The sequence below is a fragment of the Rattus rattus genome, chromosome 7 (assembly GCF_011064425.1).
Source record: "Rattus rattus isolate New Zealand chromosome 7, Rrattus_CSIRO_v1, whole genome shotgun sequence".
Taxonomy (NCBI): domain Eukaryota; kingdom Metazoa; phylum Chordata; class Mammalia; order Rodentia; family Muridae; genus Rattus; species Rattus rattus.
Genome location: NC_046160.1, coordinates 95,347,765 through 95,363,741, shown reverse-complemented (window position 1 = coordinate 95,363,741; position 15,977 = coordinate 95,347,765). Strand labels below are relative to the sequence as shown.

The window sequence follows — 15,977 nt, the reverse complement described above, 5'->3', positions numbered from 1 at the left end:
CACTTCTTGGAGGACCACATCTCAGAAAAGTAGCTTCTCTGAGCCCTAACTCTGACCCTCGGTGCAGCAGCAGGAGCCGGTGGCTGGTCCCCAGGTTGCTGTGTGTGTGGCACTTGGTGAACTTTGTGCTGCTCACAGTACCTGCCCCGCACACACACCATGAACTCTTGTGAGCATGCACTTTCCAAAGCCTAGGTGAGGTGGGAAGCCTCGAGGTCAGCCTGAGTGGAAGGTAGCGCGGCAGCACCCATATGCGTGATGAATGGATAGTTAACTGCTTGCCAGGCCGCTGTGTGTGCTGTCCCAGGAGCTGCCAGTTGTGAGTCCTGGGCCTCAAACTGTCTTTCAAACCAGGAGGGGTAGGCAGCATACGGCAGGGACCAGCTCACATATCAGAGTCCACTACGGCACTCAGACAAATACCAGCTATATAAAATGGGAGAACCAGACTGAAACAACGCTGTGGGCCCTTTGTTAAAAGGAGCAGGCAGAGAAAACTATCATTAGAAGTTCAAAATGGGAAGTTTTACTCTCCCACTGTATGTATGTATGTATGTATGTATGTATGTATGTATGTATACATATATAAATATGTGTGTATGTATGTATCTATCTCTTGGATTGTAATGGTAGTGTGTAATTTGCTGGGTTTAAAGCAAAACAATCAAACAAACAAAACCCCCTTAAGCTTGCTATGGAAGCCAAATTGAAAGCATCATACAAACTGTGTGATTCTTCAAGAATAAAACGGCCTGGCAGCAGACACTCATCACACACGTGTCTCCTCTGCCTCTGTACACGTCACCATCCTCTTGGTGTCAAGGCAACACGGTTGAAAATGTCAAAACCACCACACTGGCTGCATACCCATGAAGTCATCCTGGCCTTCGGGAAAAGACTCTGGATTCATCTTGGGAAATGGCAGGGAGGGAAGACACTCAAACGAGCTTACAAACCAGAGAGCCAAGGGTGGGTGTGAGCATTCTGCCTTCGTCTTCTTCTCCTGTTGGTAGTTGACCAACTGAGCTTCCCAGAGAGCAGAGGTCCATGGGGCTCACATAAGGGCGGTCCCTACCCAATTCTGTGTCCCACCCTCCTCTCTCCTTCCTCAGAAACAATGGCAGCTCAGCCATCACCACTACCTGAGCCGTCCTTACCTCTAGTGCTTCGGAGAGGGAGCTGGAAATGTGAGGCGCGTGTAGCTCTCACCCCAGACTCCTTCCCTCTCAGCTAAGAACCCTGCTTACACTGGCCTTTGAAGCAAACATTTAGAGGAAGCATAAAACTCCACTCACCTTTCCTTCCTGAGTTACCCTGGCTCAAGGGCTTGTCGGTGACTGGACCTTGGTCGAGAGAGGAAACAGAAGCACAAGATTCAGATGGCACTGTGGTTGGTTTCCATCAAACACTTGGCAAAGCCCGATGTTATGAGCCACGGTCATGTATATATATGTATTGTATACACAGCACGGATTCTATATACAAAGTTAGTGTGCACACGCATGTCGCGTAGGGTTTGTTTAACATCAATGTCACTGATAACCTAGACTGTTTTGAGTTGAACTGTGATTGCCAGGTTCCCTGGAACCAATCTTGACCCAGCTTTTACAAAACTCTACATCCATGTAGTGCAAACATTGCGATGCTTGTCCCCCACTGACACACACCCCTGCACGTACTCTCATGCTCCGTGCTCTGACCCACATCCAGTCACCAGGGCCAACTGAAAAGAAGCCCCCTCTTACTGAAAATGCAATGATTGACATCCCTTGCTGGTCAGGGCAGGAAATCGGTGATTTTCCATCTACATTAAGTAGAAAATTGTTGGCCCAATTGTACCGAATGGGCCAAACAGTCTGAGGCATGGAAACAATTTTCTAGACACAGCCTGTTCTTCAAGGAGAGGCAGCCTGTGTCCTGGCCAAGCATTTGCTCCATTTCTTCTGGGATGCCACACGTACCCAACATCCGGGCCTGGCTCTGTGGCACCTGCCTTCTCCTTGAAGGCCCATCCCACAAGGGCAGGGAAAGCCCACTCGGTAGAAGGGCCTCTCTGGAGATCCTGCCCATGAGAGAAAACTGAGAATTCTGACTTTCCTAATCCATATCACACTCCTTCTCCGTGCATTAGTTGTGTGAGGGGTCTGTTATCTTATCCTGCAGGGGGCTTGTGTCTAATGCCTTTGTTTGCTTTAAATGGAGTGTTCCAGGTCACTTGCAAGGAGGCCCAAGTCCTGCCTCTCCTCACACTAACCCAATTAAGGTTTCCAGTTTCTGTGTAAACCACAAATAAAGTAAACTTCCCTCTTGGCCTGTAAATTTTGATCCTAGCATGAATTCTTATGGACATTAGTACCCTTCCCACTTACTTTCCTTTTTAAACCAAAGGGCTAGGTTTTTTTTTTTTTTAAAGAGACCAAATTTGATTTTAGAAACATAAAACCCAGGGAAAAGATAACGTAGACTGAAGGCCTTTGGAACTAGGTTTTAGCATAACATTTTGTACTTTGCTTGCACTTAAACATTGGGAATAAGTAAAAATCCAATCCATGTATACAGTGGATGGGTGAGACTGGCTGTTTGGGGGACAGCCTTAAGGGAGTTACTAATGAGGGTGAAGGGTGGGGCTTTGTGTTTCGATCACAAACAACCCCACAAGACTGGTCTAACAGCAAACACCGTATGCCTACAAAGTTGGGAGTATAAAAAGTAAGCTTCTCTATGGATCAACCCAATAGGTCGTTATTAAACTCTTGTCTAATTATCAGAAGAGCTTCATAAAAATAACGGGTTTGGGTTCATTCCAGATCTGAATACTCATCAGAATATTCAAGGAGAAACTTTGAGACTTAGAGTCTTTTTCATCTCCCAGGCATTACAGATGATCAGCCAGACATAAGGTTCACTCTTAGAAAAGATTTTCATTGTCATTTATTACAATATTCAAGGATGACAAAGTGTGGCAGAGAAGCTGATCCCCTCCTTTCCTGTGTCCATGACAGACATCACTAATCAATCACTGAAGCTTTTAGTGTTATACTCTCACGTGGCTTCAACAACAATACCAGTAAGGCATTTCAAGGTCCACTACAGGCAGCAAATGACAGCAAAACCCTGGATATGTGGCATCTCTGCTCTAAGGAGCTGTGGCCAATGCTTAGGGAAAGAGCACTGCAGCAGACACATAAACTCAAATTAAAATATGCCCACATAGTCACTTTTCATCTAGCTGACTACAGAGCAAGCATAGAGTGGAACCCTTCTGACCTGGAAAGGGGCTCATTTACCATAGCAACCGTTTAAAGGTTTGCTTGTAAGATGCAGATGCAGAGTCCAACCAACAAGTCTCTCTCCAACCCTTTCCACTCCTCCCGCACCTTCCTCCAGTACCTGAACATACAGGAGTTTTATTCTGCACGGACGAGCCACTGATGGGCTTCCCGTCTGGGGTGACACACCAGCAGTACCCTGTGTACGTATGACACTGCACCTGTTCAGAGAGGTGGAAAAGGAAAAGAATCGTAAGTCTTAGGTCATAGTCAATTAGCCATACGTCAGAAAATCCCCTACCTCTCCCACTTCTGTCTCAGGTAGAAGAACAGTCAGGTAGACCCAGCATGTCATGTTGGCTTCATGACCTATGTGTGCCTGCTTCTTTCTTGTGACACCAAACGCTTAGTATCTGTTACCCTATGGGAGCAGGTCCACTGGGATTACCCTGCAGTGTGTACATACTCTAATACCAGAACTGGCATATGCTCCCATCCAACTGTAAAACAGTCTAAACAGAGAACTAATTTGGCAAGTAGCTGTGGGAATGTCCAGGCCCTTCTTGAACAAGTACGGACAAATGCTAAGTTTTTCATAAGCAGCATAAGCCTGTGTAGTGAGCACAGCTCTCCTGAGGCAAGGACAGAGCACCCTGTGCTTGCACGATCTACTAGAAACCCAGTGCTACCACTGGGTGATCTTCGAGCCTGCAGGATCAGACCTAGCTGTCTGGGGATGGCTTGTTAAAGTGAGGCTTTCTTTTAATCTTCCAGAGGAGCTCTTCTTTCCCTCCAATAGCCATCACCTTACCCAGCTTCTCCCATCCCACCTTCCCTCCCCCACCCCATCCATTTTCTCTGGAGAATTTGTAAACACATATCGAGACAGACACCCCCCCAAGGGGGTCACTTTTGAACTTAAGATAAAAATTAAACTAATTTCTACGATAGTTAAGGTCCCCAATAATCTGTCCCTGCCCATGCTTCGGGTGTCATTTTTACACCCCAGACTCCACATGCACTGAACCCTTTCGTGTCCCTGAACACAGCCTCATTTCCCATGAGCGGGCTTCGTTGGCCACAACCATTCAATTTATCCACAGCGCTGTCTCAGACCACCTATTCCCAGCCTTCTGCTTCCCCTCATGGTACACCTTCCCCTCGAAGCCAGTCTTGGCTTCTTCCAACCCTTCTGCAAACTCAGAAGCCTTCCCATGGCAAGCCAGTGAGCTCAGGTTCCTCATCTGCCAGGTCCATCTTGCCACTCCAGATTACAACTTCAAGGACTGCAAGCGAATTGTTTCAGGGTCCCCAGAATCTAGTACACTGCTGACATCCATTGCAGGTGACTGATGGGTTGAATAAGGGCCTGAGTTCTCACATTTCCTCCATCCTTGGTCTCCCATCAATTCCAAAGTGCAACATCGATTTAAAAAGCCACACCACATTAAGTGTGCATCTCGATGACAAGACTCGTGTGCCAACTGCAAAGATATTAAATTGTGAAAAAACCGTGCCTCTTGGGATCAAGGACATATTGGAATTGAGGCCAGACAGTAATTGCATACAAATTGAGCAGAGAGGTACAGAAAGAGACAGTGAAAACAGTCTTCTGACAATCTGGGTAGGAGCCAGTACTTATTGCTCAGGCAAAAGAAAAAAAAAGCTATGTAAAGTATTGTACTCTTGTGTGGGTATCAAACACAATGACTTCCCCCAAGGCAAGTCACCATGAGCCTGTCCACGGATATCAGGGTAGAATAAAATATTCTTTTTCCTACCGGCAGTATGGCTGCTGTCAAATGAAACACTCACTGCTGTCATCTCTGCAGGGACACTGCCTAGTGCACAGGACCCTGGATTCACACCCTCCTCCTTCACCTGATAGCCATGGTGACAACCCAGATGCTCGCCCACCATCAGCATCCCGGATTTAGTAGCCCTACTTCCTAAGGAGGCTAATAGTGGAATAGGAAGATATCAAGACAGGCAAGAGTTTGCATGCTAGTCTAGCCAGTTACTGACAAGTTCTTTGAGCCTCTTCTTTACAATAGCATGAGTAATGACTGTCTGAGCTGGAAGGCCCTGGTAAGGCAGCCTCACATCTGGCATGTGGTGAGGACTGGTACGGAGCGGTCGTAGCCGTGATTGTTCTCAGTCATACCAACAGCACCTGCCAGGTGTCTCCCCACAAGCCAGACCTCCTCTAGTAACCTCCACAGGTGTGGATGGAAAGTGCCTCTGGAAACTTGGCTTCGCCCGCAGATCACATAAGCCCTGCAGGGGATGCTTCCCAGGGCTCATTCCCATCCAGGAGCAGCATTTAATGGGACTAATGAGACCTGGCCGGCTGCTTTCTCTGCTTTGGCCAGTAGTCTCCTCTGGGGAACTGTCCCAGGGCCTGAGGTGCCAAGCTGACTCACTCCTGAGCCCTGGAAATCCACCGCTGAGACTGTCACATAAGGACTGAGCATCAGACAACATCCAAGGCTATGCCTCAGGCCAGATGCTGCATGTTGCAACGGGACATTATGGCCAAGCAGGCTGCAGAGAACTAAAGTGCTTGGACGCTCCCTTCCTAGGGTATGCTGAAGAGTTCTGCCTAAGGTTACCAGGGCAGAAACGGACACAAGAATAAAAGGCAAAGCCCAGAGCTTTGTTTCGGGAATACAATCTGACCTTGGGGTTCAGGGGTCCAAGGGCCACATTCTCACTCAGTATGCCCATTGTGTCCCTCTGGCCACATGGCACAACCAACCAGACCCCAGTCAGGCCACAGAACCAGACACAGCTTCTTTCTCCCAAAGGTTCTCAACTTTTTCTTCCAAACACACTACAAGGAAAAGACACTAAATAACAAAATCTTTGGGCTGGGAGCTCCTTCCAAATTTCATAAAACTCAAATGGAATGAGGAATTGCCACCCGTCCTCTGAGGCCTTGGGCATAACTGGCACAGCTATGTTTAAAGGAGGGGTAGAAGGGAGGGGAACAGGGCACAGGGACCCCAGCAGGGTCTCAGCTTGGGGGAACTATTGGGGTAGTTAAGAAGACCGCTGCTGAAGAAGCCCTAAGGAGACCATCCTTAACTCAAACTGAGAGACTGCTAGTTGCCTTGGAGCGTTTCTTAACAACATTTACAGAAAAGAAGCTATAGGGAGGCAGGCTGCAGCTGATTCATCAGTCTGTGCCTCAGATATGTGCGTTCATTTTAAAAGGGAGAGAAGACAAGAAGGCTCGGCTTGGTCGTTGGGAGTGGGAATGAAATAATACTAAGAAAACGCTGACTTCAGCAGGCGAGGGCCAGTTGAACTCCGCCGTTTCAGCCTGAGAAGGCTCAGCAGTTAAAGTGTTTGCCGTGTCTGAAGACCGGAGTTCTGAGCCCAGAACTCAGATACATAGAAGACCAGGAGACAGCCCACCTTTAACTCAAGCACTCTGAAAGCAGAGACAGAGAATTCCAGTGCAAACTGGCTAATTAGACCAGCTGTGTACTGAGCTTTCAGTTCAGCTGACTCTGCCTCGTGACTGCCAACCCCATAAGAACAGCAATGCCAACCAACCAGAGCTCCCAGGGACTAAACCACCACCATCCAAAGACATGGACAGGCCCATCCTTTAGCTGCATATGTAGCAGAGGATGGCTTTGTTGGGCACCCATGGGAGGGGAAGCCCTTGGTCCTGCCAAGGCTAGACCCCCCAGTGTAGGGGAATGTCAGGGTGGGGAGGCAGGAAGGGGTGAGTGGTTGGAGAGGGGGAGCATCCTCATAGAAGAAGGGGGAGTGGTGGGATAGGGGGCTTATGGATGGGAAAGCGGGAAAAGGGATAACATTTGTAATATAAATAAAAATATCTAATAAAAAACCAAGATTCCCAACACCAACATCAAATACACACATACACACACACACACTCATGAACTTACACACATGCATGGAAACAGGCATACATGCCTCACACATACACACTAAAAAAGAAAAATGATTAGTTGTGTACTGCACACACACACACACACACACACACACACACACACACACACACACACACACACACACACTCATTTTAAAAGGCCAGAACCAAACCGGTGAGAATCAGAACACACTCTCCTATCAGTCTGTGAAAAAACAAATGGTTCAGAATCAGCAAAGTTGAAGAAATTTTAGTCAGAGAAATGAGATTTATATTGGAAGAGTTTTAAGACCTTGCTTTACTCTCTTAGCAAGTCCTTTATAAAAGAATTATCTGTGTAAAATTTTCAACTATTAGGAAGTTAGAATTCTGTCCAGAGAAACACAGCCCTGGCAGGAAAGCAGTCAGATATAAAGTCTATGAAATCAATGTCTTAGCTATACACAGCCGAAGCACAGAGTGTGCCTAAGTTAGCTCCCCTTGCAAACTTCTGATTAACTTCATAACTAATACCATCTGTTTATTGAGAATCTCTAATTGATCAAACCCTGGCCTTCAGCCAAGAGAAAATGCCCAGGCCAAGAAGAATTGATAAAGCAAGGGACCATTTCTGATATCTTGTCTTACTGTTGTCAAAACTCAGGGTTGTCCCAGTTCCATGAGTAGACACGGTCAGGAAAATGACTCCTACCCCACACTAGAGCATCCTACAGAGACTGGAATGACAACTGGAGGGCCCTCTCTTGGAGACAAAGAGTACACCATCCAAAATAACGCTATTTTCTGCTACTACTGTCGTGGTCTTGTTGGGCATAGCCGTTGTCCCTCCAGCCACTTAAAAACACTGTGTTCCTAGATTAAATAGGTTCCATCTCTGACTCATGTGCCTTAATATCATTGGCAAAAAGTCTTTTCACATAAACAGGCCAGGGGTATAGTGCAGTTCAATCTCCATCCAAATTAAGACAAATTTGAAATTATTTTAAGCTTCCTAATCATAAACATTAGTCCAACTCCTGACCACCCAGGGAGTATGTGGGAGGCCGGCACTTCCAACAAAGGCAAATGAGTGACCCGTGGGTAGAGAAAACACCAGCTCACAGGGACAAGTGGGAGGAGGGAGTGGAGAAAAACAGAGAGGCAGATGGCAACCGTCACCCACGGGTGCCAAGCCCCAAATGGAAAATACCACCTTCCACTTTGACAACAGATTTCAGTCCCCAGTGGTCTCTGCTTTACCTCATTTGGGCTTCAGAGGTCCTCTCTTGGAAAGTCCTTCATAGGAGGATTATTTATGCAAAATTTGCAACTAGTTAGTAACCACCCAGGAAATTAGAATTAGAGTCCTGATATTCCAGTTTTCATAACATTTCAGAAAGCACAGGACTGAGGGGGAAAAAAAGAAAACAAACAACAAAAAAACTTAGAGTTCACCATTCTAACTCAAACATTTTACAAGTGAAGAAACTGAGGCCAAAAGATAAAGGAAGTGTGTGGTCCCCATCCCTACACCAATCTAGGGGGAGAAGGGGAAAGGAGATTTTACAGATACTGATGTCTGAGGGACCAGAGTCTTTTTTTTTTCTTTCTTTTGGCGTGGAGGCAGATGGAACAGTTATTCTCATGGAGGACACACCTAGAGAGGAGCTTTTCCCTCCAGTATGGCTGAGAGAGTTTTTGTGGAGAGTTTGGCATTATCTTGGGGATTCATGATGTCAGAGTTAGAGTTACTATTGCTTCGATAAAACACTATGTATGACCAAAAGCAATTTGGGGAGGAAAGTGTTGATTTGGCTCACATATCCCAGGCCACAGTCCACTGAGGGAAGCCAAGGTGCAGATTCAAACAGGACAGGAACCTGGTGGCAGGAGCCGTTGCAGAAACCATGGAGGAGCACAGCTTATTGGCTTGCTCCTCATGGTTTGCTCAGAGGGCTTTTTTCTAGAACAGAAAACCACCAGCCCAGGGTTGACACTACCCACAATGCACTTTGCCCGGCCCTGTCAATCACTAATAAAGAAAGTGCCCGGAAGACCTGCCTACAGCCCAATCTTACTGAGGCAATTTCTCAGTTGAGGTTTCTTCCTCTTGGATGACTATAGTTGGTGTCAAGTTAGCATAAAACTAGTCAGCACACCTACTCACTGACCACCAACTCTTTCCTTGGAAGCTTCTCAGAAGGGTAGGTAGGGCCTTACCTTCCAGGGGATCGTTTGCTGTTGGTCTTTCTGCCCTGGTTCTTTACACACACCCACATCCCTGGGAATCCTGCACTTACTCCCTCTGGAGCATGCCCACCTTCTTCTGCTTCCACTAGGAGCAGGAAACTGCTGCCAGGACCTTTCCTAATGCCTTGCAGGAATAATGATGAGTGTGGTTAATGACTGGGTGTGGATAGGAATGGCCAGAGACAGAGGTGTCCTCTGGCCATGTGACTTGGATATTGAGATAAACTGAGTCAGGACTTCGCAGCCGTATAATTCCTCTTAGTCTTAACTCAGTGCACAATTCATCTATAAGAGGAAGATCATGTTTGTAGCAACTATTGAGCATCTTGCCCTCTGACCTTTGTGTCAGAAGGTTTACGGGCACCAGTGTTCCCAGCACCCTGCTCTGGATTACTGGTGGCCAGAGCAGTGTAAGAACTGTGGGCCTTGGCTATAGAGTGTCTTTGCTTTGCCCACATCCTGCTTTCTTACACTCTGGATATCAGATTCTCAATAGGTTCTCTAACTGGAATAGTCTGCCTCCTCTGACAAGCCCCCCTCCCTCCTTTGATAAAGCTTTCTCAAACTGTATCTCTCTTAACATCCACCTTGAATTGCCTCACTCATTCAAGGACAGGTTACTCAGATCTCTTCAAACACACAGACCCTCTCACTCTTGATCCCTCCCCCTCATCCCAATTATTTCCTGTTCCTCTTTTGCAAAACAGAAACAAAGACTTTATATAAGGAGATGGGCTGGATTCATCAGTCTCGAACTTATGACAGTGATTGCACTGGTGGATACAAGCATCCTCTACTAGGAAAGAGCTGAACTGAATGCAGAAAGTGTGGGCAAATTTCCAACTTACTTCTGACAGTAGAAATGTGACTGGCTTTTCTTTTAATCTGCCTACTGACCCAAATCACTTAGCAATTTGCTCTCTGAGTCAAACTATGAAGCCAGACACCACCTAGTAGGTCACCACGAAGACAGAATGAAGCTGGGCATATGAAGCACCTAGTTGGCACGGGGGATGTGCTTGGCTCATGTGGATCTTGTTCTTTTCCCTTTCCTTTGACAGGGCAGATGAAGACGACAGCCTCAAAGCACAACTATTCATGATTGTTGACTCTATGCCAAGTCCAAGAGGATTATCTGTTGGGGAATGAGGAATCTCCCTTTTAGAGTATTTACCTCATCCACTAGGATTTAAAAGAAAAAAGGGGGTGGGGTGAGCCTTAATTTCAAATCCTTCCAAATATGGGAGTGGTTGTTGACCACATTTTCAATGAGTTGATGATATGTCAAGGCTGTCCACATGGCATTAGTTAGAACAAGGGACAACCCTATTTATCCCCAGGTTTCTAAGCATATCTAAAACCCTGTGTCTAGTTTGGGGAAGGGTGCTTTATCAGAAGGGCTGTGGCAGGTGGGATCCAGAAGGAATGAGGAAAGAGACATAAATTCCTCCATCATGGAAACGGATGGTGGGATTAGGGACTTGTTCCAGGGTCAACAGGAATATTTGCTGGCTAATGTCACAAGATATAATAGAGCCCATTTTCAGCTATTTCGGTGGAAAAAGGGACTTCTTTGGATCCTGTAAGTCCCATAGACAGAAATGGAGTTGTGTACTGGAAATCATAGACAGAGAGCTCTCAGAGCAATACAAAGGGCTTTCCTGCAAAGGCAACTCCACTTGAGAGCAGCTTAGCATGCATTATGAATTTTGTCATTGAAGGAATAAAAATTTCTGCAGCATATGACAACCAGGCGAAGATGGACAGCTACCTGACAAATGGGATAGAGTAATGGACGGAGGCCAGTGGGAGAGAAAGAACGAAGCATAAACCCTTCAGCAGTCTCCTTTCTCTGAAAAGAACCAGAATTCTACAAAGGGCTGTGCACTGGGCTTCTGCTGCTTAGAAAAGGGGTCTAGATTTATAACAAATGCTTGATTGAAAGTGTGGAGAACACTCTTCCTGCTCCACAATGAAGAATCTTTTTAGATACATTTCCCCAAAAGTCTAAACACATCTTTCCAGCACACATGCAAAGATATTCTAAAATTGCACCCTGAGAGTTCAGGGGCCCAAGAGACCCCATACTTTTTAGTGGTACTTCTCTGCATGGTGCCCAGAATGGCCTATGTTTGTAAATGGCCATTAGAACACCTTTTACTTATTTAAATTCTGGTGCATTTTAGCAGGGAAATATAAAAAAAAAACTTGTACATTTCCAAAATAACAACAAAAAAGAAAGTCTCTTGTGTATAGGGGCTTTGCTCAGGTCAGAATTAAAGTATCTGGCTGGTGAGAGGTCAACGGTGAACTGCAGAAGTGAGTACTCTCATGGCTGCCTTGACTTTGAACTAAACTCTGCCGCCTTCCCGCGTCGTACCTATGCTTCTGATCTTTCTCTTCTTTAAAGGGGAGAAAATGTCCAAGTCCATGCATTTTGCAAGAGAGCTCACCAATCTGTAGGGTCTCCTGTCCTAGCATTTTACATGATGTCTGAGTAAAGCAACAATAGCCCCGAATGGATGTGAGCACGAGAGACAATGACTGTACCCAGAACTCTCTTGAACAAATGTTGACTGCTGGCCTACTCTGTGTGTATCCACCTTGCTTAACATTAGCTGCTATCTCATAAAACCCTAAGGCTTGACATACTATTCCTCCGAGGTCATCAGTTTAACACCTTTTCTCAGCCTCTGATGGTGGCTGATGGAATCCCTGTGGGGTGGTCATGGAGACTCTACTTGTCCAGGTCCCAGGATAAGAAGGCAAGAACTTTTGAGTCTGACTCCCTTTCTGTGCATTTCTCAGCCTACAAAGAGTTTTCCCTATTTAGAGTCAGAATATTCAGATTGATAAATAGATAGACAGATAGACAGACAGACAGACAGACAGATACATACATACATACATACATATACATTTATCATACTTCTGGGTCATCTCTGGGGCTATACGAAAGGCCACTCTCATTGACAAAGGTGTGACTGTCTCTCAAATATCCCTTTGTCCATCTCTTTTCTGTTTATTTTTGGTTCTTCTCACCTCTATAGTAAACATCTCTGGTCTCACTACGCATCCCTCGTAGGACATGATTCTATGGCCTTACCTGAGTTGTGCTCCAGGTTTAGCAACACTGTAAGCAGTGCGGATTCATGCTTGGAGCCAGGCTGCTCCAGTTGGAATACTGAGTCTACCTGCCACTTGCAGGTTGTAAGACCCTAAGCCGCATGGCTTCTCTGGGTGTCAGATCCCATGTCTGTAAAGCAGGACTGTGAGAGCGCCTGCTCATAGGTTGTGGTGAGGATGGAATAAGTTAATACTGAAGGCATATAAAACAGTCTGGGACCGTGTAAATGCAATATGAGCAAGAACATGGTACTATCACTGGTGATGGCTTCTGCAGTCTGAAAAAGAAAGGAAAGCAGAGAGTGACCGAGACTACCACTTCAGAGCCTTGGCTCCCATACAAACGACGCGAAGGCTAGAATAGCAGCTTCGATCTCTCCCTTGCTCCCAAGTACAGACCCCTACAGAAGAGCAACTGAAGATGCCACCCAGAGCTGCCTGCTTTTGCTTTCACAGTAGACAAGGGTTAGAAAGGACCCCCTAATAACTCGGGGGAGCTCTGATGCCACGCAGAGAATACCCAAATCCTGCCTGCTTTAATCTGAAAGAGGATGCATCATAGCCATTTAGTGGGAGATCAGCCAGGTTTGAGGAAGAGGACAAAACAGAGATTGAAGCAGGCAGATCCCACAAGAAAAAAGTGGACTCCATACTCCAAGCACAACACATGCCCTGTCTCCCTGATCTCTGTGAACAACCCCACTCTCACAGGGGACCAGAGGTGCCAGTTCTCCAGTGAAAAGACGAGGGTAGGGGCTTCTACCGGTGTGGAAGACTGGATGTATTTCTGTCACCCCTTATAAATGTTAATGGTCTTCCCCTGTAAGTATATAACTTAGATGGCTTACTCACTACAAGGTATGAGCCACCTAGACTTCATACACCAAGATGAAGGCTGCCTTCAGAAAGCTGTCTGCTGTCTGCTGTCTGCTTCCTACCAAGCCTCAGCTCAGGCATCTTCCCACATCCATGTGCTGAGAACATTAATGAGCAGAATATATGCCAATGTAGAGAGAGGAGCTGCCACGAGACCCATGCTCTTCCTGGACAGGCTGCAACATGTCCATCTTAGTTAGCTTCTACTGCTGTGATGAAATTCCATGATCAAAATCAATTGATAACTCTCAGGTCCCACTCCATCACTGAGGAAAATCAGGGTAGAAACTCAAGGCAGGAAACTAAAAATAGGAACTGAGGCAGAAGTCATAGAGGACTGCAGTTTGCTGGACTACACTCCTGGCTTGTTCAACCTGCTTTTTCTTAGAGCACCCAGGACTGGCAGCTCAAAGGTAACATCACCTCATAGGGAGCTGGGCCCTCCCACATCAATAATCAATCAAGAAATTAAACCACAGACTTTTCCTTGTCAAAGGCTAATATGAAAGGGACATTTTATCATTAACATTCTCTCTTCCCAAATGATACTAGCATGTGTTGGGTTGACAATAAACTAGCCAGCACAATGTCCTTTGAAGGCACCAAGGCTTGCTGTAATCAACACTTACTAATTTAATTAGAAATGTCCTCTCTGCTAGTAGATTCAAAGAAGGAATAATTAGCCAAACAAGACTGAGAACTCATAAAGATATACAAGTTGTATCAAGATTGACACAACTACCCTACCTAATTTGCCTCTCTCTCTCTCTCTCTCTCTCTCTCTCTCTCTCTCTCTCTCTCTTCTCTCTCTCTGTCTCAGTGCTTCCCTTGGAACACTGGTATTACCACAGGATCTTGTACCACAATTTCAGAGCATTCTCCACCCTAGATGCACAGCCCTGAGGAGAGGGGCTGGCATCAAACCTACACATGGTATTGAACACTCATCTCACACTCACTTGCAAAGGAAGGAGAATGCTCCAAAGGTCACCATAGGTGACACAACACTAAGCATGAAGATCAATGAAATAAAAACCAGAAGCCAGAAATAAGGAAGGCCTCACATCTATGGTCAACTGGCTTTTGACAAGGACACCAAGATAACTGAAGGGAGAATAACAATCTTCTCATTAAGTAATCCTGACCTTACTGACCATGCATATGCAAAAGAGTGAAGCTTGATCCCACCTCCCATATACAAACTTATAAGAGATTATAGACCTAAATGTAAGAGCTGAAGTCATAAAACACATATAGAAAAATAGAATAATAAATCTTTGTTACCCTGGGTTAGGAAATGGTTTCAAGGGTACAACAGCAAAAGAATAAGCAGGAGAAAAAAGAAGGAAGGGAAGGAGGGAAGGAGGGGAAAGGGAAGTAGGAAGGGGGTATGGGAGGGAGGGCAGGAAGAACAGAGGAAGGGGGAAGGGAGGGAGGAAGGGCAATTAATTCAGCTTATGTTTTATCCATAGAATGTATAAATAACTCATTCAACTCAACATTAAAAGATAACCAGACGGGCAAATGGGGAAAGGAACTGAACAGACATTATATATAACTGAAGAGGCTCATCATTAGTTACTGGGGGAAATCGACACCAAACCATAAGGAAGGGTGAGGGTATCGAGTATAGGTAAAGAAGTGGAAAAGTGGAAATCTTCATGTGTTGTTGGTGAGAATGTGGGATAGTGTGACCACCATAGAAAATGGCCTGGTGATTCCTCAACAGCATAAACATGAGGAAGTGAATGACCCAGCAGTTCTATTTTTACGTATGTACTCAAATTACTAAGAGCACACGTCACATAAACAAGCATGACAATGTACACAATAGTCTTATTTATAACCCTCCAAAGGCCAAAGCTACTCAAATGTTTATGCACTGATGAATGAATAAAGAAAAGAGGGTACAGTCACATGACCAGACATTACCAGACAGTAAAAAGGAATAAGGAATAAAGACCGGACCCATGCTACAACATGGGTGAGCCTTTTAAAATGTGCTGACTAAAAGAACCCAGTCACAGAGGAGCATGCATAAAACGAATTGTCCAAAATATACCAATCATAGCAATCAAAGGTAAATTTGTGCTGTCAAAGGTAGAGGGGAGGGCTTTTGCAGGGAGTGGCCGTTAATGGGCACAGGATTTTCTTCTTAGGTGATGAAAATGCTCTGAGGTTAGTTAGTGGTAATGGTTATGCAACCCTGTGAGCACACTAAAAATTGCTTTGTTTTGTTTTTTAAAGAGATAAATTTTATAGTGTGCAAACCATGTCTCAGTAGAGCTTTGTTAAAAGAACAATAATAGGAAAAGAAACCACAGACCAGTTTGCCAACCTCTAGACTGGCCCAAGTCATTTAAATTACAGTTCATCAATTTGAGTACTAAAACTGGGGACAACAAACATTTGTTTAGCAGCATCCACAATGTACAGATGCATACATTATCCATGTGTATTATTGGGTTTCTTGAAACAAAAGCAATACCAAAAAAAATCTTAATACAAGGTAAAGGCCTTAACCATAAATGTTCAAATTATAACTATTACAACTTGCTTATTGGACATTT

At 45.3% G+C, this 15,977-nt stretch overlaps 1 protein-coding gene across 1 annotated transcript in view; it reads right to left on the bottom strand.

Annotated features, from left to right (window-relative positions):
- Smoc1 (SPARC related modular calcium binding 1) overlaps positions 1-15,977 on the bottom strand; it is a 194,771-nt gene that overhangs the window by 82,511 nt on the left and 96,283 nt on the right. Inside the window, exons 4-5 of the mRNA XM_032908057.1 lie at positions 3,391-3,490; positions 1,296-1,343 (exon numbers count right to left, since the gene is read on the bottom strand). Coding sequence (XP_032763948.1) covers positions 1,296-1,343; positions 3,391-3,490 — 148 coding nt within the window. The remainder of the gene's footprint in view (positions 1-1,295; positions 1,344-3,390; positions 3,491-15,977) is intronic.